We start from the raw sequence: 24,350 nt of genomic DNA, 5'->3' as shown, positions 1-24,350 counted from the left end.
AAATTAGTAACATCCAGAGGTCCATTTGTAACTAGGGGTTGTCTGTAAGTCGAGTGTCCTTAAGTAGGGGACCGTCTGTATACAAGTTCTTTATTATTTTTATACCTGCAGCCCATGAAGAAAAAAAATTGTGTTGCTGGAAAACCTCTTCAAAACGTTGTACAATTTTTGCTACCCTATTTTTCATTTGCTTATATTTCACAATATAATTTTGGAGGCAGGTGATTTCATTTATCAAATGTATTGTTAATATAATTGCTTATTTTTTTATAAGGTTCCATTGAATTGGCTATTTATTTTACTTCTGAATGAAAAGTGCAGTAAAACCACCATTTGTATGAAGATTGCCCCTGGCTATTGTCACTCACCACTTCTATTTATAAAGTGCTTTTTCTTAATCACTTCCCAGAAATTTTCTTTTTAGTCTTCCAACCTCTGGATCATACAGTCTGCTGAATAAGTCATGAGAGAACTTTACCAGCAATTCTTGGTACTTGCAAAATATCTTTAAAGGATTGAACCTCTTCTCATTACACAGTGTTGCGTAAATGTCCATGATGAGGGCAAGAAAAAGGTGGAGTTAATAATATTTTTATGTCTTCCTTTTTTGAGAATATCAGAGCTTTATAGACTAGTAAAAGAAAACTACTTTTCAAAATCCATCAGGATAAACCAGGGACACTTACTCATAGATCCAGGAAGAACCATGACTGTGCTAATCTTCTTATATTTGTTATCCATGGCCTCCTACCCTCTAAAATCTACTTTAATAATTCTACCAATGAACCTGAAGAGCTCTAGAGGGTGTTTCCAGAGCCCCCCAGTGCTGTAGATTCACTTGCTTTTACAATACAGGTCCCCCCCTCTCCCCGTTAAAGCAGGTCCTCCCACCCACCCCCCTCCCCAACATTAACACACCCTGGGACCTTTGGGGTCATTAAAAGTAGATTTTAACAAGAACGAGTCCATGGGTAACAAATATAAGAAGATTACCACAGTCACAGTGCCAGGATCTATCAGTGAGTGTCCCTGGTTTATTGTGTATGATTTTCTTAAACGTTTTATGAATAATAACCATACTATAAAGCTATTGGTAGGCATCAATGGCACCAGAAATGAAACATCACAGGTCACCCATATAATCATTAGATATTCACAGGTTTTTTGAGGTCCCTTAGGCTCCATTTTGATATTAAATGGTAGTTTTAGAGACAGCCTTGTATACTGTTAGGTTATGTTTAGCTCATAGCTAAGAAGGTCCATAGCAATTCTATCTTTAGGAAACCGCAGTTCTCCATGGAAGAAGGCTTTTCATTTGAAATGAGAAATTCCCTAAAAATCCAGCCATTATTTCACTTCTCCTTGGTGAAAGCTATATCTGAGACTAGAATAGTAGTTAGCCTCTTTGTCTCTTTAGCACCAGCTGCAAGACTCAGAAAATGTCTTAATGCGCTATATCTAGGTTAGTATGTACTGTATAGGCCAAAGCATCTGTATCATCCCTACAATCACAAAATCCAACATTCTCTGATGCTTTAACCTCTTCCATGTTTCTGCAGATCCACAGTTTTCCCTTCCTCCTTGACGTCATGTGTATATTTCTAGCTGTTTTTAGTAACTAGGTCAATTCACATGTTGACGGCAGAGGTTAAATTCTGTTCAACGTGTGACATATTTTCTGAATTCCATTATGCGAATTGCTGCATTGTGTTGTGTACAGACTTGCAATAGTTTTTTTATTACATTTCATCCTGTTATGTTTATGTAGCCTGTGTTGATTCTGGTTTTGTGTTTTGGATGAAGTATTATCCACATTAAGTCACATCCACAACCAGTTGAACCAACAGTATATAATGTATGGAAAATTTAGCTGTGTATTGGGTTCCCTAAATTGGAGGAGTGGTGCTTATTTCAATATTAAATGCAAAGAATACTCGCTATATCTATAATACCAGCAGTGAAAAGGTATTGATGATGGAATGGATATTTCCTTTTTTTCCCATAATAATCCAGATTAAGAAAAAATAGAGGAAGCGTATTTATATACATGCAATAGATGGCTAAAAACAGGACATTAACGGAAATCTACTATCACGGATCTAACTATTAAGGTAGATCTGATAGCATGTTCATCTAATGTATTGTAGGATAGCCCTTTTTAGACAAACAGGAGCCAGACCTAGTTGGCTGTTGTTTGATTTGAAAGATCTGGTATAGTAAAAATAATACATTATTTTTAGTTGGACTACCCCTCAAATGAAGACCAACACATATTGGGGCACATTTACTTACCTGGTCGTGCACGTTCCCCAATCCGGAGTGTCCGACGAGAAGGAACTCTGCCGCGACTCACATCGTGCGCCCGAAATCCTGCATGTGTCGCTTCCCCGCTCAGGTCCGCCGGAGTTCACCATCTTCCTCCCTATGCATGTAAGTGCATGGCTTGCGACACAATTTTAAAGTTAAATCCCTTGCTCTGTCCGAATCCATCGGATCGTCGGATGGCCTGCCCCATGATTTCTGTCACATGAACGCGGTGCCAATGCACTAAAATCCCCTTCTAAATCCCTGTCCCGGCTGCGCGATCCCCAAAAATTCGGAAATGCGCCCGCGAGACCCTTAGTAAATAAGCCCCATTATCTGCATATGTTGGGGATAGGAATAGTTTTTGGCCAAATGATGGTAGCATTAGTAAAGACTTATGTATCATGTATACATCGGACTGCTAATAAATTCCTCCGTGATAGAAGTGATTTTTTTTTTTTTTTTTAGCATTTTGAAGACTAAGGATCATATTGCATGTGAATATGTTTTCCCTAAGACCCAAAATGAGTGGTTCTGTCTCATAATGGAATGTAATAAAAAATTCTAAGAATTATTCCCCCGGAGTCCAGCTATCCCTTGCTCTCCTTTCTTTGAGACTGTTTGGTGAGTTGACTGGTTACAGCAGGAGCCCTCCCCCACTGCTATGTGTGTAGTTGTAGGACACTATAGCTACACCCATTGGTAGATGCCTTCCCCCTGCTGTTATCCAAAAGTGGAAGGGATCAAAAGAAAAGTAACTTCCGTGTTCATTGCAGGATTTTTACCAAACCATTTTAGGAGCTGAATTTATTTCTAGGTGTTCATGTAAGTTTATATCTGCCCTGTCATGTACTTTTTATAAGTGAAGATTCATGAAGTCCTCTGTGTATTGTAACGTGAGAAAGCAATGCCTCAAGACGTTTCTGGTAAGTATTCAGTGGTATATCTTGTTCTTCCGGCAGTGTTTGAGCTTGGAATTCCTTCTAAGATCCCTAGAAGACCCAGGACTAGCTGCCAAACATCATGATTCTTTTATCTGGGTTACAAGCAAATTTACCTGTAATTTAGTATTTGAATTGTGCTCTTCATTTTGAGCTGTTAAACTTTTGTTAAGGGGATTTCCCACAAAGAAAAGTTAGGCCCTATACACGGACCGCTTGTTTCCTTGATCTGTGGGGGTCTCGGCACTGACACCCCCACTGATCAGCAAGTTAGGCCCTTCTGGCGCTAATAACTTTTTTATACTTCGGTGTACGGAGCTGTGGGTGGTGGCATTTTTTGCGACTTTTGATGGCTTTTTTTTAATGTTACAATTTTCTGGACTAGAAGACCTTTTGATTATTTTTTATATTTTTCAAAAATTCCAAAAAAGTGCCTTTTTCATCTTCAGGCGCTATTTTCCGTTACAGGGTTAAATAGGGTTAGAAACAGGACAATACCTAACATGTTTCTGGTTTTTGTTTGTTCATATTACATATTCATTACATTTTTTTTTTTACTATTTTACAGACCCCCATAAGGTACTTTAACCCTAGGTTGTCTGATTGAGCCTATCATATACTGCCATACTACAGTATGGCAGTATATGGGAATTTTACCCATCATCTATTACAATGTGCAAATCACACATTGAAGAAGGTCCTTCTTGGGTCTAAAATTTGGTTGGTGGTTTGGGTAGCCCTGGGCCCTCTTGAAGGCTACTGTCAAACTGCCTATATTATAAATCCACTTCTGATTGTAACTTAGTTTTGTTACCAGTACAGTCAGTTATGGAAATGTCCACTAGTTTCTCCCTGGCAGGATGGTTGAGGCTTTGCAGGTCGCAGGTTCTGCCCCTCTGCACTAGACATTTGTGAATAAACAATTGTAAACTAAGCATTCAACAAAATAGTTTGCCCTGTGACCCATTCACTTTCCAGTAATAACCCTCATGATCAATAACCACAAGAGTGTATGTTCTCTGCTGAGAACAAACCACAAGACCAGGGCAAGATGCAAGCGTGCTACATTCTGGTTTTGCAATGGATCCTTTCCCCTTTTTGACAACAAGTTTTACCTTTTGCAATGCAAAGAGAGGACTCTATTCCTCAACTCATAGCATGTACTATATACATAACACTCCTCTTAGTTATGTATTATGCACTTTTCCTCTTGGTTTTGTATTATGGTTATGCACCCCTCCTCTTGGTTATGTATTACGATTAGGCGCTCCTCATCTTGGTTTTGTATTATGGTTATGCGCTACTTATCTTGGTTATGCACTCCTCCTCCTGGTTATGTATTATGGTTAGGTGTTCCTTTTCTTGGTTATGTATTATGGTTATGCTCTCCTTCTCTTGGTTATCTATTATGGTTAGGTGTTCCTCTTCTTGGTTATGTATTATGGTTATCCTCTCCGCCTCTTGGTTATGTATTATGGATAGGCGTTCCTCTTCTCGGTTATCTATTATGGTTATTGCCCCTAGACTTGTGTTTACTGCTGAATTCACTCAACGTGATGCATTACATGCAGATGAAAAGATGACAGTAGTCATCGGGGAGCGTATAATAAGACAATGCTGTAAACACAATGCACATTCTTCACAGCTCCTCATGGTAATTACCGGAGCCTTGTTATGGATCTGAGCTATGCTTTGTTCCGCGCTCCTCACATGGGGAGCACAACAATAGACTTCAGTTTGTCATGTTAATTTTGCTAGTCTGCTCACTGCTGCAGTGACATACATTTTCTCATTGACTTCCTCATACATTTTGATTTGTCCATAGAAATTTTCCCATTTTTTTTTAAAACAAGGTGGAGAAAAATAATCTCAACTGTCAAGTCAACTGGTTCTCAAATACCATACATGTTAGAATAGTTTTTGGCAAATAAGTGATAAGACCATGGCTTCCATTTACTTTGGCTTGCATGTCTGAATTCCTTGCAACTTCCCAGCATCTTAACATCCACATGGACGATCTGTGACTCTCCAAAGTAGTTGCATAGAATATCTATTCTTTGTATTTTTGCCACTCACTATTAGATGAAAGGTTTATATGTAATTATAAGTATATTATAGTGTCAGGATTAATGGAATTTAATATGAATGTAACTTTATCATGGAGAACTTGGGTAGGACATTTTCTAGGTAATTTGCTGTACAAGGCGAATCTCAAAAAAATTTACTGGGGGCAATGGGTGGCTTTAGGCACCCCTTGTTTTTTCCCACTGGGTTGTGCCGGGGGCAATTGCCTGCCATACCCGGTGGAAGAAACAGCCCTGACCTTATGCTTGATTTAAAAAATCGTAGTAGGATCAGTACTGTGCGAAAAGAGACTTGAAAAGGTCTAGGGGAATAGTAGCTATAATTATTGAAGATATGGGGTCACTCTTAGACCCCCTGCATGTAAAATGTAAAAGTGTGCCAGTCAAATCCCAAGGACTGAGCTCAGTAGTGTGGTTGCAAGTCCATGCAGAATTGTGAATATGACCCAGAGGTGCATCAACAATGAGGTGAGTTGAGCCTCTTGCCTCAGGCAGCACCTCCTGCAGCAAGATTGTCCTGTTAACACTTAAATAGGGCTTCTTCACAGCAGATGTCAGTGTGATTGTGTAGAACCCACATACTTAAAAATAACCTATATATATATTACTATGGGATTGGGCCAGGGGGTGCCATTCTATAGCTTGCCTCAGGCAGCAGAAGGTTCTGTAAGATAGTAGAAATATAGCAATATTGACAAAACCATGAGTCTACGGAAAAATATTTCTGCAGCTCCATTGTTTTTGTCAAAAACAACCTAAATGTTTAGAGTAACTGAAACATAAGGCCCTTCACACTTCCATTTATATTCCTGACTGTTGGCACCCCAGCTTCCTCAACACCATGTGACTACCTGACCCCTGAATTGTAGTGCATCTTTGTGGATACTAGGAACCTTAGTTTATTATAGAGGAATCCGGGATAAATATTCAGCAGCCGCTTCTCGCTAGTAATACATTATGCGATCATTTTCACATCAAACCAGTCAGTCACGGGTGGCAGAAAATGTTGTTTTTCATCTAGCTAGGATCAAAAGAGCTGCATCACTTTCATGCTCAAGCAGATTTGATGTTTGCGCTCGCAGAAATAAACTGGGCAAAATATTTTATTTATGGACTAAAAATGATTTTCCGTCAAAAATAGAAGAATTTTCCCTACCCATCAATACTATCAGAGCATATATAGCTTTATATTGTGTTTTGCTGTGTCTTTTACGTATTGGTAGCATATTGCCCTCTCTTACGTAGAGCAAGTATGGTGGGAGTAAATTTGTGGGGAACTGGCTTTTTGTGATGTACCCATCCAGCAATAAAGAAGATAAAGCTAATTGTGGGGATGTAAAAGTATCCTTTAATATCATAGCCCTGAAAAACACCATAAACATCCTCATCATTGTCCTGCATGGGTGGATTGCAGTGGAGCCCCCCCCCCCCCCATTATTCTCAAAATATTTTTGCAAAAATGACAATGGAAAAACGTCAGCTCACTCAGCCACTTTTGTGATGCATTACGTGTGATGTCTGAGCATGGACACCTTCGGTTCTAAAGTACACAGCATACAAGAAAAAAAAGAGGAGAGTAGTCCAGGTACCAGGGAATCCATGCTTGAGTAAAAGCATTTTTTTAATTTCATCATAATAAAATTTAGGTAATCTACGGGTCCAGTAACCGCAGATTGAAAGCAGATAGAAGGGATGTATCCTCCATTCCCCATTGATTCTAGTACCGGATGTAGGAAGTGATTTTAGACTTGTAGGGGCTATAATGTTCATACAACCCAGGGCTCATGGCAGCCTAAATCTGTGCTTGCCCACATGTACGTCTTAAGTAGCTACCCTACTATGGCATCTACCGGTATATGCTGGAGGCCTGAACACTTCTTGCTTTTGAACACCTGTAATGCCTGCTCACACCATGACTCGAATTTGGATGAATCATTGGATCAGGTCAGCATTACTGTGAGTGTTCCCTTCAAAATATCCCCTTTGTACATCCGATTAAAAATATTTGAAAAACGTTTTTCTACAAAACATATCAATTGAATAGCACAGATTGAGAGCTGCTAAGGATCCGTGTTCTGGAATGTTCTGTATGTGGAGCTAAATTTCACAGGTGCTAGATAATGTCTTTGCCGGCTTCCTGAGACCTACTGAAGGGTCACAAAGAGAGCAACCGGGGTTAATTGTAGCTATACAATGCTCAGCATGATCCCCTATGATATAAAACCATATGTTGTTGCGTCACAAGCGGCTGTGCGCATAATTCTGCAATTTCAGTGTATTGTGAGCAATGAATGTATCTGTCCAAATGAAGCCGTTGACATCCAGCGTACTCATTATCACATTGCTCAAATAACATAAAGTGTTTGTGGAAAGGTGAATAAGGCCAATATGCTGTCATTATCAGTGGTTTCTTTTCATTGAATATAAAAGCACAACCTTGAAGGATCTGCTCATCTCTTCTGACTTTTCTGCTAAATATTTGTTGCAGCTTTTTCCTTATAACTGGATGTTGTTGCTCCAAGAAACTTGGGGATAAACTGACAACTGGGTGTTACCATTTTATTTGTCCCTATATAGTTTACTGTCAACACAGGATGGACAGTGTTAGATTATAGCAACACATCCTCTATATGGTAACAACTAGCAGGGGCAGACAAAACTAACTGAGCTTGTAGTCTCCTTTCCACCAGCTCCAGAACTACTATTTATGAGCTTTGTCCCTCTCGCCTTGTTGATAAAGTGGGAATGCTAACTATTACATTCATACACTATGTATACATGTCTTACACTGCAATTACTCATGTATATTTAATGTATTATATCGGTGAACAAAAGATTTCTGGGACCAGAAAAAGTTAATTAAGATTATTGAAATGTTCACAAATATTAAATAAAAATCCTTCCCAAATGACCTTTTCCTCTTTTGAAAAAAGGATAATACTATGAAAATATTAAGCACATTATTTATCCTGTATGGATTCCAATAGAAATGCAGAAATATGTAAGACAGTAAATACATGGTGCTTTTCCTTCGGATGCAGGGCTAACACTTTGGTAATGGGCTATTGGCCCAATACTTGGTGGTTTTGGATCCTATAAATGAATTAAATGGTTTTCTTTAGATGCTAGCTGAGAACTTCTGTTTCATTCTACACAAGAAATGTTCTTTCTTATTTGTTGTTATTGTTTGGTCACTCCCTTTCCCCCCAAATTTTATAAAGATATCTATTGCATTTGTAAAGCAGTGAACATCTATGGCAGTGGTGGCTAACCTATGGCATGGGTGCTAGAGGTGGCACTCGGAGAACTCTCTGTGGGCACCCAGGCCATCACCCCAGCACATAGTTTCCAGACAGGACTCAAGACCTCCTCCTGCAGTCCCTGGGCATGTGCTGTGATCAATGCTATTTTAAAGCTACACATACTTAGTCCTGAGACTACAGGAGGAGCAAGGAAGTGCAGACAAGGCTGCGTTATTATTGGAGCTCCTGCTCTGGGCCCTGCAATTCTTCCTGTTCAGGGAACAACGGAAGAAAGCTACAATGATTATCTGAATTTCTCCTCTTTCTTTCAACTGTATTGATGTACTAAGGACGCCGATACAATTAAGAGATGTAACAAAACAGGTAGCAAAATGTTACTGCTTAAATTGCCATGTTGGCACTTTGAATGTAATAAGGGAGTTTTGGTTATAGTTTGGGCACTCGGTCTCTAATATGTTCGCCATCGCTGCTCCATGGCTTAAAGGTGATCAAGAACGTTTAGATGCAATGCTTTTGCATGAAAGCTTCCTCTGGGCATGGAGGGACTACTTGTCTTCCTGGGCCCTTGTACAGCAGTGAAGTCTGCACATACTACATGTCCACCCAGTTGTCAATAGATTTGTACATTTCTGGAAGGTTTCAACTAAAAAAGGATACAAAATAGACAAAAGTAGACAAAAAAATACACCTGGAGAGGTGAGAAAGCAACATTCTAGTTCACATTGATCCACTCTCATAAGGCCCCCTTTACAAAAATGACTGATGCAGCATTGAAAAAATAAAGCAATGCTAGACCCTCCATTAGGCGTAGAGGATGCCCCCTTGTCCTGGTCTCAGGCCTAGGTATAAAAAGATCTTTGGAGAGATCCTTGTACTGTCCATTCAGGTATTTGTACTTTGTAATGAGGTCCCCCTCACACAATATTCCATGTGTGGTCTGACCAGGGATTTGTATAAGGGCAAAACTATTTCCTAATCATAAGAATCTATTCTTCTCTTGATACATCCCATAATTTCATTTGCTTTCGCAGCAGAAGCCTGGCACTGATCACAAAAAAATTTAGTTCACTATCCACTAATACCCCCAAGTCTTTTTCTCCTTTTTTTACCAAAAATTGTTTAATTAGACACATACTTATGATTTTAATTTCGTCGACCCAAGTTCATAACCTTGCATTTATCTACATTAAACATAATCTGCCATTTGTCAGCCCAGGGCTCCAGTTTCCACAAATCCTTCTGTAATATTCTACTACCCTCCTGTTTATTAATTACTTTACAGAAATTTTTTGAAACTCTGCTTTGTAAACTCTCTATGAGCTAATTAATAAAATTATTTTTTAAAAATTGTCCCCTATTCTGACTCCTGTGGCAACCCACTGGTAGCTGTTATGTGTATACTAGACAATAAAACCTTATACATTTGTTGATGTAGAACTATATCCTGTTATTTTATTGTAACTTCCTCTTTGAATTCCAGCTTGGCCGTTAGGGAAGATTTATCACTAGTGCTAATGTAAGATTGTGTCTCATTTTAGTTCCCATCTCATGTTGTTTACTTTAAACTGGTTTGTACTCTGTAATGTAGTATTTTATTATTATTATATGTCCCCTTTATGATTTCTAAAACGCTATGAATATGATGGCGCTATATAATTAATGGTGTATTATTATTATTTATGGGCTTTCAAGCTTAGGGCCAACTCTTGTTTACGTGAATGGAAGCAAAACTACATAGGACATCAATATCTCTAAATTGGAACACCCCTCTTAAATTTGTAATTTTTTAGAATTTTAGGATATTACGTCTTGCTATGTTACTATTCACATATGACAACATAAATTGTAGTGTGTTACATGCTCTTGTTTTTGTGTTGTAGGAAGGAGGCGATCACTCCATGCTAAAAAGAAGCTAAACCTAAGCAAGCAAGAAAAGAAGAGTGGCTCGGACGTAACCTCTGCCGCAATGAAAGATTCACTAGACGGTAGGACATGCTAAGTTGCTCTTGCATAGCTACTTGTAGCCCCATTTAATGCCCATACTGACTTCCAGTCATTCTTAGGATTATATGGGTGTTTTTCCCAAGAGGGAATTACATATTACATATTGAATTTGATTGCCTTGTTCTGCACGGTCATGGGGCCCAACATGCCCTTACATCTGCTATCACTGTCCTATTGGCAGCCATTATACATGAGTACAGTACAGGCAGTCCCCTGGTTACATACAAGATAGGTTCTGGTTTGTTCTGAGGTTGAATTTGTATGCAAGTCAGAACTATATATTTTATAATTGTAACCCAAGACAGAATTTTTTTTTGGTCTCTATGACAATTGGATTTTAAAAATGTTGGGTTGTCATAAGAACCAGGATTAACACAATAAAGCTTCATTGCAGACACCTGTGATAACTGTTACAGCTGATTATTGTAGCCTAAGGCTAAAGTACAATAATTGACAAAAATCCAGAGGTCCGTTTGTAACTATGGGTCCTCTGTGTTTGGGTGTTCTTAAGTAGGGAACTGCCTGTATTGTAGTGTATTATATCAATGAAAAAAAATTGCAGGGACCAAAATAAAAAAGTAAGGTTATTGAAATGTTTAGAAATATAAACTAATATTGTTCCACAAATTACCTTTTCAAAGAAAAGCATAATACTATGAAAATATTAAACGCATTACGTCATGTTATCCTGCAATGCTGAGGCATGTAAGACAGCAAATTCATGGTGCTTTTCCCTCGGATGCATGGCTGACGCAATGGGAATTGATTTATTGACCCAATACATGGTGTATGGATTTGGATTCAATAAATTGATCACATTTTTTGCTTTAGGTGCTAGAAGAGAACTTCTATTTGATTCTAAAGAAAAAATGTTGTTTTTTGTTTTTGTATGGTCACCCCATTCCACAAATTTTTTCATAATGTGATCAAAAGGTTTTATGCACTTTAGAACTGGAACAACAAAACCTACAGCTCACTAAAAAAAAAAAACAAGCCCTCAAATAGTGCGTTTGATTAAAATGAAACAAAGAAAAACTAAGTGTCATTTCTAGAAACTTGATTATCGTACAAAATTATAAATTCACTCTAAAAAAAAAAGTTGAACACTGTATATAAAAACAACATGTTTGGTATGCAGGGTCAGGGAGAGGTCTACAGATACAAATGGTGAGTTGGAAAGTGATTGGATCAGTACCTTTAGACAGGATATCAATGGGAGGGGAGAGAGATTCTGTCAATCACAGCAAGTACACTATTAGTGAATTAGGGCCTAGTCTGCAGGAAACAGATGAGTGTGGTGCAAATCAATCGGGGTTGCCACGAGAATGGGTAAGTTAATAAAGTTATAGTGTAATTAATTTAAAGGCTCCCAAATACGACATTGAAATATACAACTTATCTTTCAAAAAAGTGTCCTAAGCAATAATCATAGGCTTTCAAAATGCAAAATGTAATACATTGCTGAATCTAAAGCTTAAATCCACAAAGGACAGCTACCACCAGGATGAAGAATTGTAAACCAAGCACACTTTACATGCTGGTGTGTGCCCCCTCTGGCAGGATGCACTTTACTTTTAATTTCTTATGCCCATATTTTCATGAAAAAAAGCTTTGGAGATTATGCAAAGAGCTCCACAGACTCATTAGCATAATTTTAAATCCTTTTTTTTTTTAAATAAGGGCATTAGAAGTTAGAAGAAGAGTGGATCTGAGGGGGCACTCGCCAGCATGTAGGTGTGCTTGGCTTATAATCCTTCATCCTGGTGGTAGATTTCAACACGTACCCACTCCCTTAGCAAACCTGTTTTACCAAAAAAAAAATTTTTTTTTTTTTATACAATTCATTATGTATGATAATTTATTATATAATATTTATAGTATTGTTACGTGATCTCTAGGATTTACAGAAGTCTATTGGTCTCAAACAATCTCTCTTCTATTTGCAGCTCCAAACGAAGAGGATGCAAAGCCTCTAGGGTCACCTGTGCTGTCTCTTGAACAGACTGCTGTGATCCAAGAAATGGTGAACCACAATGTTCTTCCAGACCGGATTTCTATCTCTACCCCCGAACTACCTAAAGTAGCAGAAGACATCCAGACTGTGGAGGATGTCCTCACGGAACAGGAGCCAATTGACGACTCACAGAAAGAAAGTTCAGAAAGGGAGTCTATAAATCTGGAGGAAGAAAGTGTTGAGTTGCTTGATGACCTGAGGAGTACATCTGATGAGACTCCTGAAGGTTCTCCAAGAAAGAAACCTATTAAAATCCCTAAACCTAAAGGGGATGTTAATGGGGATTTACCAGAAGCTTTTATGTTCCCATGCCAGCATTGTGAGAGGAAATTTACAACAAAACAAGGGCTAGAACGACACATGCATATTCATGTCTCTACAGTGAATCATGCATTCAAGTGTCGATACTGTGGGAAAGCTTTCGGAACACAGATTAACCGGAGGAGACATGAGAGACGTCATGAATCTGGCCCTAAAAGGAAAACTTTAGTGTTGAACACTTCTGGTGAATTTGGCCATGCTCACAAACACATAATAGATTCTCTCAAAGCGACAGAGGAATACAGCAGTTCCCGAGTACAAAGTAAAATGACTGATTCTGATAGAGAAACTTCACATTCTGTACTCTCTGAAGAAAACGGCGAGTCAAGCAGAGAATTGCACCCCTGCAAGTACTGTAAGAAAGTCTTTGGAACCCATACAAACATGCGTCGACACCAACGCAGAGTTCACGAGCGTCATCTAATACCAAAAGGAGTGAGACGAAAAGGTCACCTGCTTGAAGATCCACAACTAAAATCTGAACAGTCTCCACCAGTTGAAAATATTTATGTAGAAAACACAGAAATTGAAGAAGACGGGGAAGCAGATGATGTGTATATTATGGATATATCCAATAATATATCTGAAAATCTAGCCTACTTTATTGATGGTAAACTTCCGACCTGCAGCACGGTTAACGCGTGTGATGTAATAGAAGTGGAGACTAGCACTGCTGATGTCCTTGGAATTAATTGCTTGCTTACTCCTATCAAAGTTGAAGTTTCTCAAAATGTAAGGCCTCTCCAAACTGCCCCTGATAATCCAAACCCACTCAGTGACTCTTCAGGCAGTGGAATTGTGGAACCTAAGAAGAGACGAACAATTAGTCCTCCTTTACTATCAAAAATTAAAACTGAAGTAGAACTGGAGCCGGTTACACCTTCTTGCTCCCTAACAATTCCTTTAAGTGTTTCTGTAGGTGATAACTTGTCTTTTCCAAAGGAGAAAAGTGTTTATTTATCTTCAAAACTGAAGCAACTACTTCAAATGCAAGAAAGCAATAAGTCTCAGATAAGTCCATCATTACTCTGTGAAATTCCAAAGCTTAGCCCAGCTGTATCTACCTTGGCATCAAATTCAAACAGATTTAAAAGGCGTACCAGCTCTCCTCCTAGTTCACCACAACTCAGCCCAGCTCCTAAAGAATATGTTAAGCAAGAAGGAAAAAACACTTGGAATGAAGGACTGGGCCCAAAAATACCAAAGTTAGAAAGTCAAAGCAGCTCCCCTGCCTGGAGTTTATCTGGTAGAGAGGAAAGAGATAACTTAAGTCCATGTGAAGATCTAAAGATCAATAAAGACTGGGCTCCAAATGTATCTTTTGGCAATGCCTGTAACCAGCAACCGTTGGACTTATCCAGTGGAATAAAACAGAAATGTGAAGGCAAAAGTCGATCACAGGTTCCATGGGAATCTGTACTTGATCTCAGCGTAAGTCGGAAGCCCTTTTGTGAAACTGAGGCAAAGGATTATAAAGGGAACAATATTGGGGCAAAGAAGAAGAAGCCTACTACGTGCATGTTAAAAAAGGTCCTGCTAAATGAATATGATGGATTAGTGCCTCCAGGGGAAAATACTTCACAGCCAGATTCAGAGCTTCCCTGCAGAACAGATGAGCTTGGGCCTGAAGGTGAACTTGCTGGATCAAGTGAAGATCTTCCTACTACTATGGAAGATCCCTCTGCTTTAGATGAGAGCACATGTACAGCCGACTGCCATTCACCACCTATATTGACACCTTCTGAAGCCCCTTCACCTTCCCCTTGTCCTCCATTTTTAACAGACACTACATTGCCTCCTCCTCTTCTTACAACCAATGTTCCATCACTTCCAGATTCTTCATGCAGTGTTCCTCCAACTCCATCTTGTGCTTCACCCCTTTCTGCCAGCACACAGTCCCCACTACCGGTTCTTTCTCGCACAGTATCTCCATCTCCATCTCTTACTACTGATGATCCTTCTGGTTGTGCTTCCCCTGGTCCACCTACTCTTTCCTCTTCATCGTCGTCTTCTACTACTTCTTCTTCATCATCATCAGCATCTTCTTCATCTTGTTCATCACCTCCACCTTTGTCTGTAGTCTCTTCAGTTGTATCTCCATCTTTAAATTCAGAATCGTCTGCCCATATATTTAAGCAAGAGAAGCACGATGATGAAGCACCGACTGAAGACTCTTTGCAGATGATTCAAAACGACTCAATTTGTGAAAGTTTTAGCAAGTCCTTTGTGTGCAATGTTTGTGACTCTCCATTTGTAGCGATCAAGGACCTTGCCAAGCATCTTGTTGTGCATGCAGAAGAATGGCCTTTCAAATGTGAATTCTGTGTGCAACTTTTTAAAGATGTCTCACATCTCTCAGAACATCGTTCTATGCTACATGGGGTGGGGAAGATTTTTGTATGCTCATTATGCAATAAGGAGTTTGCTTTTCTTTGTAACTTACAACAGCATCAGCAGGACCTACATGCAGATAAAGAGTACAGTCACAGGGAATTGGAAAGTGGAACACTTAGACCACAGAACTTCACAGACCCAAATAAGCAAAGCTTAATCCTAAATGAAAGAATGGATGAGGACCCCATGACACCATCGCCAGAGGATGATGGTGATATTAATGACTCTTCTGAAGAACTGTATACAACAATTAAAATTATGGCTGCTGGAGAAAAATCTAAAGATCCAGATGTACGAATGGGTCTCAATCAGCACTACCCAAGCTTTAAACCACCACCCTTTCAATACCATAACAAAAATCCTATGGGCCTTGGGGCTACTGCAACCAATTTTACTACCCATAATATTCCTCAAACCTTCACTACTGCTATACGTTGCACTAAATGTGGGAAGGGCGTTGACAACATGCCTGAATTACATAAGCATATATTGGTATGCGCCTCTGCCAGTGACAAAAAGAGATACACTCCAAAAAAAAATCCAATACCTCTAAAACAGACTGTGCAGCCTAATAATGGGGTAGGGATTGTTGTCTTGGAAGCTGAAGAAAAGAATTCATTTCGGCGAATGGGTCAACCTAAAAAACTTAATTTTACTATTGAAATCGGCAAAATGAGTTCGGGCAAGATTAAAATGGGGGCAATTAAAAGGAAAAACCAGCTAGTTCACAAGGCAATTTTGCAAAAGAACAGGAAGGCGAGACAAAGATCTACTGATTCAGCACCTCATTTTTGCCCCTACTGCAATCGAGAGTTTACCTATATTAAAAGCTTGAACAAACATGCTTCTTTTAGTTGTCCAAAAAAGCCAGCTTCTCCACCCACCAAAAAACCAAGTCCCAAACCATCAAAGAAGCCATTATCTGTTAAGAAAAAAAAACCCAGCATCCCTCGAAGAACAGCAGATGCAGAGATACAAATGCAAAACACAGAGTTAAATTTGGGTAAAACTAGAGCAAGGAGTCTGGCACCTGCTCCTGTTCCACCACCTCCCCTGCCCATCAAGTCAAAGCAGAATGTGAAATCTACTCCTCCTGTGAAGTCTAAAAAGCAGGCTGTGCCTGTTGTAAGGAACTCAAGCCCTGTAAGGCTACCTAAGGGCCAAATGGTCCAAGAGGGGAAGAAATCTAAGAAAGCCACACTCCAAGTCCTACACCAGTCTTTTGGGAGAACGCAGAGGAAACTTCACATGCGAATACAAAAGAACAAGTTGCCAAACAAACATCTAGCAAAGAAGAAAAAAAAGGACAAGTTCAGTGCAAAGTCCAGAGAGAGGGTTAGCGGACCCCGAACTAGAAGCTCTGCAGACTATTCAGATAGGAGAGAAGATGGAAGGCAAGAATCCAGGTAAATGTAAGTCTTCTAGAGCTTCTCTATTGTTAAATTGTTAAAAATGGGAACTGCAGTTTTTTTTAAGTATTTGTTTCTTTTTCAAAAGGAAAGTATATCACCGCATCCTTCACAAGGGTAGTCATGGCACCCTGAATGGCAAATATGCCTAACAATCCCAATATTGCTAGGCAGATAAGAATTCGACAAGCTCTTGATGCTAGGTAAAATAGTCCTGCTGGGCCTAGTTCACCCCTGGGTGCGGACATCCGTTATGAACTTACAACACTATAACGATAAAAACTGAAGTCTATCAGATCTGTTAAAATGTTCTCTGATTTCAAAGGACATTTAATGACTACCGTTAGTATCCATTGTACCATGACGGAAGTGGTGCAAAGAAACACTAGGTCCATTGAAATCAAAGGACATTTTAACAGATCTGTTAGTCTTCAGTTGTTATAATTTTAGTGATGGCAGTTAACTTTGCATTGTTTTAAGAAATTTGTGAAATTTTACCTTTTAAGAGCTATGGTTAAGCATGGAGGCATACATCCTCTTTTTTTTATCCAGCATTAGATTTCTCACATGTTGTAGATGGACCTGTAGATCCTGCACACTCGTAGGTTGCGGAAGCTGGATCCATAATAACTTGACTGGTCATAAAGCTGGTGATCAGAAAGGCCAAGAAGTGTTGTAATCTGGCAAAGTCATTCCTGAGGAGCCCTATATCCCTGAATCTTCTGTATTGTACTAAAAAATGGTAGTTGGATGCCCTACAACGAAAGGCAATACATATGTCTGCAGAATGTCCTGCTCATGTGACTTCTACATGGTGACTGACTATTATATGCAATGACTCATCACATCAATACACTCTTCTGGTGATCTTCCTGGGTCCAGATCTGCAATCATCAACAATCTTGGTAGTTATACCAGTCCCTAACGACACTACCTCAATAGGCACACCAGTAACTACTCCCACTCTCTCAGCAGACACTCCACTAATTGCCCACACACTCTCAGTAGACGCACCAGTATCTGTCCTCACTCTGTTGTCACACCAGCACTTACCTCCACTCCCTCTGTAGACATACCAGAAACTGTCCCCACTTTCTATGTAGACACACCAGCACATGCCCCCACTTGCTCTGTAGAAACACCTGCACTTGCCCCCACTCGTTCAGTAGAAACACCTGCACTTGCCCCCACTCGTTCAGTAGACACACCTGCACTTGCCCCCACTCTCTCAGTAGACACACCTGCACTTGCCCCCACTCTCTCAGTAGACACAGCAGCACCTGTCCCCACTCTTTTTTCCCACCAGCACTTAATTACCATTCCATACCACTTAATTACATACCCCCACTATCTCAGTAGATGCACCTACCCCCACTCTTACGGTACACATAACAGCACCTTACTCCACTTTCTCATGAGACACTAACATCCATTCTAATGTAGTTCAACTAAAAACAGGGTTTACAGTAGATTCCTGGTGGACATTATTAAGTCTAACTTTTTGTTTCATCTTGCAGGGGCCTGTTATAAATTGCATCCTTTTCCAATGACCATCAAAACATGGAATAGCTGTTGCATGATCAAGAGAAAATAAGCACTACACAAACAAAGCAAGAGAATGCAAAGCAGACTGCACAGCGACAAACAGCCAACCCACTGCAGCCCTGTCACCATGTGATTTCCTGCATTTCCTCCGTGTTTGTCCGGCATGCTGAAATACTGTTCATTCCAGGAGGACTCCGTACATTCAACATGGAGCTGCTCATTGACATGAGTACATTCTGAGTTTGGTGTGATTATTCTTGGAACAAAAGAGATCTTATACAGGGAATGTAGACTTTATCTATCCCCCTGTAAACCTTATTTAAAAAAAAAAAAAAAAAAAAGAAAGAAAAAAAAATCTTTAAAAAAAAAAGTTGAAAAATGTTAAAAAGTTGGCAATTCAGGGTTTTGAAAATATTGCTGCATTTGACACAAGTACTTTAACGGAAAGTACCAAACTTGTTTTTTTACCTATAAATCCTGCAATTGAAGCCTAAAATATGAATTCAATGACAGTTTGGAACTTTGTCAAATTCCCGCCATTAGACACAGGATATAGTATTTCATTACTATTATTACTTTATTGTTTTTACCATATTTCAATCTCACATCTTTATATTCACACAGAGCTGTAGTCTTGAAGGTATATCACTTAATAAAATGTCCTCTTCTGAGTTTCATTTTATTCTAAGGTTGGATTGATGGTCTATGTATGAGTTCCATCAGTAAGGGATTCCATATAATGCACACATCTGTTGTGTCAGTACTGTAGGATAGCCGGAAATCCTTGTTTTGGCCTAAGTTTTGTTTGTTCTTCTCACTACTGTCCTTAGCAGTAATTTTTCCATTTATTCATCCCGGTAAGTATCCTCTATATACCCTTCTCTGTCATCATTTAAGAAGTAATCTACCTCCTAGACTGTAGTTCAACACTTGTTTTGGTGACTCTTGTGCCACTTTATCGCTTTTACTATCATTCCCAATTTTCAAATTTTTTTTGTTTTGATTCTCTAACGGGGGACGTTTAAGTTCAGAAACTGTATAAAGCATTTGTAGAACGTTTAAGTATAAAAAAAAGACAACAAAAAATAAAATATTTAAAATTATTTAAATTTGTTTTTGAACATGTCAGTTGTATTATGTGATTTATTTTTGTTTTTTGCTTATATTTTTGGGGATGTGAATCTTAAATTTTTTCATGTACTGAAGTTTGCTGTTTTCTCCATTATTATTATTATTTTGTTTACTTTGATAAGTGATTTTAAATATATTTTATTGAAATTATTACTGTTTTGCAGAATTGAAAAGAACAGTTAAGGTTGTCACTGCATTGACAGATATATTTTACTTAGAGGTATACACAACATAAGATGTGGTTTATGCTATTTTTATTCTGGCATGAAATCCTGTGATTGTCAGATGTGTTTTAAAATGGATAAAAAAAACTTTTATGCTGTTTCAAGCACTTAACCTTATAGAAGGGGCTATCGTGATACCTTTTATATACTTGTAATCAATTTAAAAAATACTTTATTAAACCAAGTTTGGAAATCTAAACTTTAAACAGTTGAGACTTTTTTTATGAGTGTGGTCTGATGACAATAACTTCAAATTCATGGAACTTTATGATGTTACTCTACTCTTCATAGGCCATCAATATCGGATCAGTGGGGTCACACTTCTGGCACCCTCGCAATCAATGGGTTGAAGGGGTCGTGCCCACTTAAAGAGGTTTTCCCACAAAGTTAGGCCCTATTTACATTATAGGGCCTAACCTACTGATAGTTGGGGGGTCTCAGTGAAAGGACCCCCATGTATCACAAGAACAGGGGACCGATGTACCTCTGTGACTGCCCTCGTGGCACCACCAAGATGGCCAGAGCAGCCCTACTCAGCAATCTCCTTCAGCTCCATAAAGATGAACGGGGCAGCCTGGCCATGTGCAACTGGCTGCTCCAGCCATCTCTGAGGTGCTACGAGGGGTGCACCGTTCTAGTGACCTGTGGATGGGGCCTAACTTGCTTCTTGGGAAAAATCCCTTTAAGATATTAAGAGAAGGTGGGCCTAAAGTATCAAAGTGCCATCTGCCAGACACCTCTATTTATGAAACACACAAGATTTAAAAATACATTGCTCCAAAACAAAATATAGAGAACATTTAAATAAAACATCCTAGATCTCAATGAAATTTTCCAGTAGCAATTCTTTACTCATTACATGACATAGGGGAATGTGTTGAGAACAATGAAACATAAAAATCATCAATGGCAATCGAAATGAATATCCCATGGAGGTGTGGATTTGTAATAATACTCAAAATCCAATTATAGTGGAAATGCTTGAAGACAAGTAATTGAGGCTCAGTAGTGTGTGGCATCCACATGCGTTTAGGACCTCCATACCACACATGCTCCTAATGGGTCATCGGAAGTTCTCCCAGACATGGATAAAAGCCTCATGCAACTCCTGGACAGTCTGTGGTGCAACATTGTGTTGGTGCATGAAACAAGACATGTCCTAGATGTGCTTGATTGTGTTCAGGTCTGTGGAATGGACAGGCCAGTCCATAGCATCAACAACATCATCATACAAGAACTGCTGACACTATAGCCACATGAGGTCAGAAGGACCCCAGGGCCCACTGCACCTGCATATGGTCTCACAATAGGTCTTGGAATCTCATCCCGCTTCCCAAATTTACCTAATTCCGGTGTCATCCTGGTTACCTCTGGCTAGCACGTGGAGGCCATCAAAGAAGTGCCTCCCAACATCGTTACTGTCACACTGCCAAACCAGTCATGGTTCAGGATGGTGCAGGCAGCACCAGACTTTGTCATATCTGCTCAGTGTGACCCTCTCTCATCCTTGAAAAACACATGTGTGGCATGCTGGGCACTCCTACAACCCTCAAGGAGTCTGTTATCGACAGCCTGAAGAGTCATGGATATTAGTGACCTGCTAGAGGTCATTTTGCAGGCTCTGGCACTGAAGGTAGTGGTCCTGCTGCTCAGTTGTTGCTGATGGTAGTAAAGAGAGGGCATAAGGCTGGCTGCTTGCTTTAGCTAAGGATAATTGGTGGACAAAAACCAGGGAGGAAGGAAGTTGATGCCCATAGTTTAAAATGAACAGAGGTTCTCCTGTGTATCTTATATGATGATGCTAATGAAACACAGGTCTTCCATTTACCTTTCATCCCCATAAAGTTCCATTTGGAATTGTATCTATCCTACTTCTGTTATTTATACAGAAAAAAATGATGTGGACTGCTGCACTATTTTATCTGCTATAAACAACGGAAAGGCAAGAAGGAAGCTGCCAAATACAGATGTGAACTTATCCTTATTTATTACAAAAATAGTTGCTTCTCTTCCAAATAATATGTTTGATGAGCATAAAAGTGAGCGAAATAAAAAAAAACATTAGGAAAGGCTGCAGTGCTTCAGTCAGAGTAAAAAATTTTATTGCTGTTAAAAGATGAAAATGACAAAAAAAAAAACAATGATTTTTTTTGTTCTAAAATGTTTTTTTTTTTATACCAGGAGGAGATTGTATCCTTGTCTAGCAGATACTTATGATGGAGTGTGAAAAGAGCAACATATAGGCCCACATTTATCAAAAATAGTCTGTGGAGTGTGCAGATTCATGAAATGTGTCACTCGTTCTTCATGAATCTGGCGCCCCCTGCACTGCTCTGGCAGAATGCATCATTTTTTTGGTGCACTTTGTTCATGCTGCAGAATTGTGGCGCATGTCAGTAATAAATTTGGCACACGGTTCCGACTTAGCACTAACTCGTCCCTTTAGGTGCACATTTCTTCTGTCTTGTCGGACATAATGCAGCCATGACGTAAAACTGGTGCAGACACTTTATAAATACATGTGCAAGCAGTTTGCATGTTCTTTTCAGAGCAAAGTCAGAAAGAAAACTGGCGCAAACACTTTAATAAATGTCGGCCATAGTGTGTAGAAACTATAGAGATTTAGTTTTCTCCTTATTCTTATCTACATCATGGACTGGTTAGGGCTGCACTTTAGTTGTGAACTACCATGGAGCGTCTACTGCATATGTCATCACTGATAATGTATGCGCTATGCCTAAAAAATACATGGATGATGCTCCCTCTGGTGGCCAGCAGTGGGAAAGATACATGGTATACAACAGTTTTCTTATTCTTTATTTTTTTTACTGACCAATTTTTATTGGTTTTATAGAAAACATGTATGCACAGCAATGCAGATTGATGGCACATTTCACCAAAATTGTTATGTCATTTAATTTGCAAATTAAAAAAAAAATGTATTTTTGTTGACATGGTGTACTAAAGGGAAAAAAAATCTATACAGAATGCACATTAACGACCTGACCCTTTTTTTGTTTTTGTGTTTCCAACTTTTACTCCCCATCTTTAAAAATCCCAAACTTTTTTTTATTTTCCCATGTACAGAGCTGTATGAGGGCTTGTTTTCTGCCCTAGTGATGTTTAATATTTCATGCCATGCACTTGACAGCTGGAAAAAAATATATCTTATCATATAATGTCCCCCTTAGTGGTCTATCACTTATTATGGTGCCTCTGCCATGTATAATGCCTATTTAAAGGAAACCTACCACTGGTAATGGTAGGTCTTAGCTGTAAACACCGGGCACCATAGGAAGTGCGCGCAGCGCCGAAGCTACCTCGGGTCTGTTCATCAAAATGTGTTTAAACCGCGATATAGCGGTTTAAAACACTAGCAAAGGTAATCTCCGGCACCAGCTCACCCTGAGCTGGTGCCCAGTGTTTACAGCTAATACCTACCATTAGCAGTGGTAGGTTTCCTTTAAGATACTGCAAAATTTATAATGCCCCAATGCACTTCCCTGCTTCTAGGTGTCATGACTCCATCACATGCCGTCTGCACACAGCAGCATGGGAGGCACATTGATGAATGGCCCTGGGACAGCAGGACTGACTTGAAAATCTGGGATGAAGGAGCACTTATACACTCTCACCGCCTTTCTCTCTTCATTTGCCCTTTCTTCTGTGTTTTGGGAAAATATAAAAAAAATTCTGGAAAGAGGTGTGGACCTAAATATGTCTGTATGTTCATACTTTCAGCCACAAGATGTCATGCAAGGTATTCACTTGTGAGTGTCTACATTTGGTGAATGATGTCACCCAGCTGTAATATCTTCTGTATGTACAGTTTGCACATACCGGTAATACTTTCTGGGAATAGGAACAGAAAACCACCTTTTTTGAAGATGACTTTGGAGCTAATGATATAGCAAATGAGTGTATTTCTATTGGAATGATTTACAAATGGCCTAATAGGGTAAGAATACTCGGTGGAAACGCGTGTCCAACATCATAACTAGTCTACCCTATATGTCCTACACAGGAAAAATATGTACATATTTATATATATATATTGACATGTACCAGCTCGACGAATGCCAAAAGGCCACTGGCTCAACATATAACATTTTGGGTGCATGCATTCTTAAGGTGTGCATAGGGCAAAAGATCTGATTAGAGCATTAGAGCGGCTGCAGACAGACAAGTGCTGCTGTGGTAATGGTTCGCATGTTTGTCCAATGCCATCCATTGCACACATTGAATATGCAAGTAAAACGGCCTCTTCTATGCCGGACAGGGCTAGGGAGGTGATGCGAGAAGAGGAAGAGACTGCACTGAGATGGAAGGTTCCACCTGGGGATTCCCAGGAAGATGGTGAAAGGGCGGCCTGTGTTGTTAGTGGCAGCCAGGGATGAACATGTTATGAACATAAAACTCACAGTCTCTTTATCCTTGGACGCTAAAATATAAACAGTAACAAGTTGAGGTAGAAGGTTCTTCCTGTTTGGTCCACAAGGTAGCTGGTGGTTGGGTAGCAGTCTGGAGAGTAGCTCACAGCCCTGGTCCTATAGCCTGGGGCTGGAGGATAAGGAGAGGCATATCAGCAGGCCTGATGGAGGGGAATCCCTCTCAGGGATCTGGAACAAACTAAACTTGATTGAAACCCGAATCTTGCAAGGAACTCCCCTAAATAAACTTTAGCAGGTGCTCAGAAGGCATGCTGAGCTTCCAACT

At 39.5% G+C, this 24,350-nt stretch overlaps 1 protein-coding gene across 7 annotated transcripts in view; it reads left to right on the top strand.

Moving 5' to 3' along the window:
• PRDM2 (PR/SET domain 2) overlaps window positions 1-19,833 on the top strand; it is a 101,179-nt gene extending 81,346 nt beyond the window's left edge. For 6 of the 7 annotated variants that reach the window (XM_072156154.1, XM_072156152.1, XM_072156157.1 and 3 more), the window contains 3 exons: window positions 10,473-10,577; window positions 12,543-16,731; window positions 18,252-19,833. In XM_072156154.1, coding sequence (XP_072012255.1) covers window positions 10,473-10,577; window positions 12,543-16,731; window positions 18,252-18,264 — 4,307 coding nt within the window. In that variant the 3' untranslated portion in view covers window positions 18,265-19,833. Of the gene's footprint in view, window positions 1-10,472; window positions 10,578-12,542; window positions 16,738-18,251 lie in introns of all 7 variants that reach the window. The other variant, XM_072156153.1, reaches the window with a different exon arrangement.
• Window positions 19,834-24,350: the final 4,517 nt, after the last annotated feature.

The sequence above is a fragment of the Engystomops pustulosus genome, chromosome 6 (genome assembly GCF_040894005.1).
Source record: "Engystomops pustulosus chromosome 6, aEngPut4.maternal, whole genome shotgun sequence".
NCBI lineage: Eukaryota > Metazoa > Chordata > Amphibia > Anura > Leptodactylidae > Engystomops > Engystomops pustulosus.
This window is presented reverse-complemented; position numbering and strand designations above follow the sequence as displayed.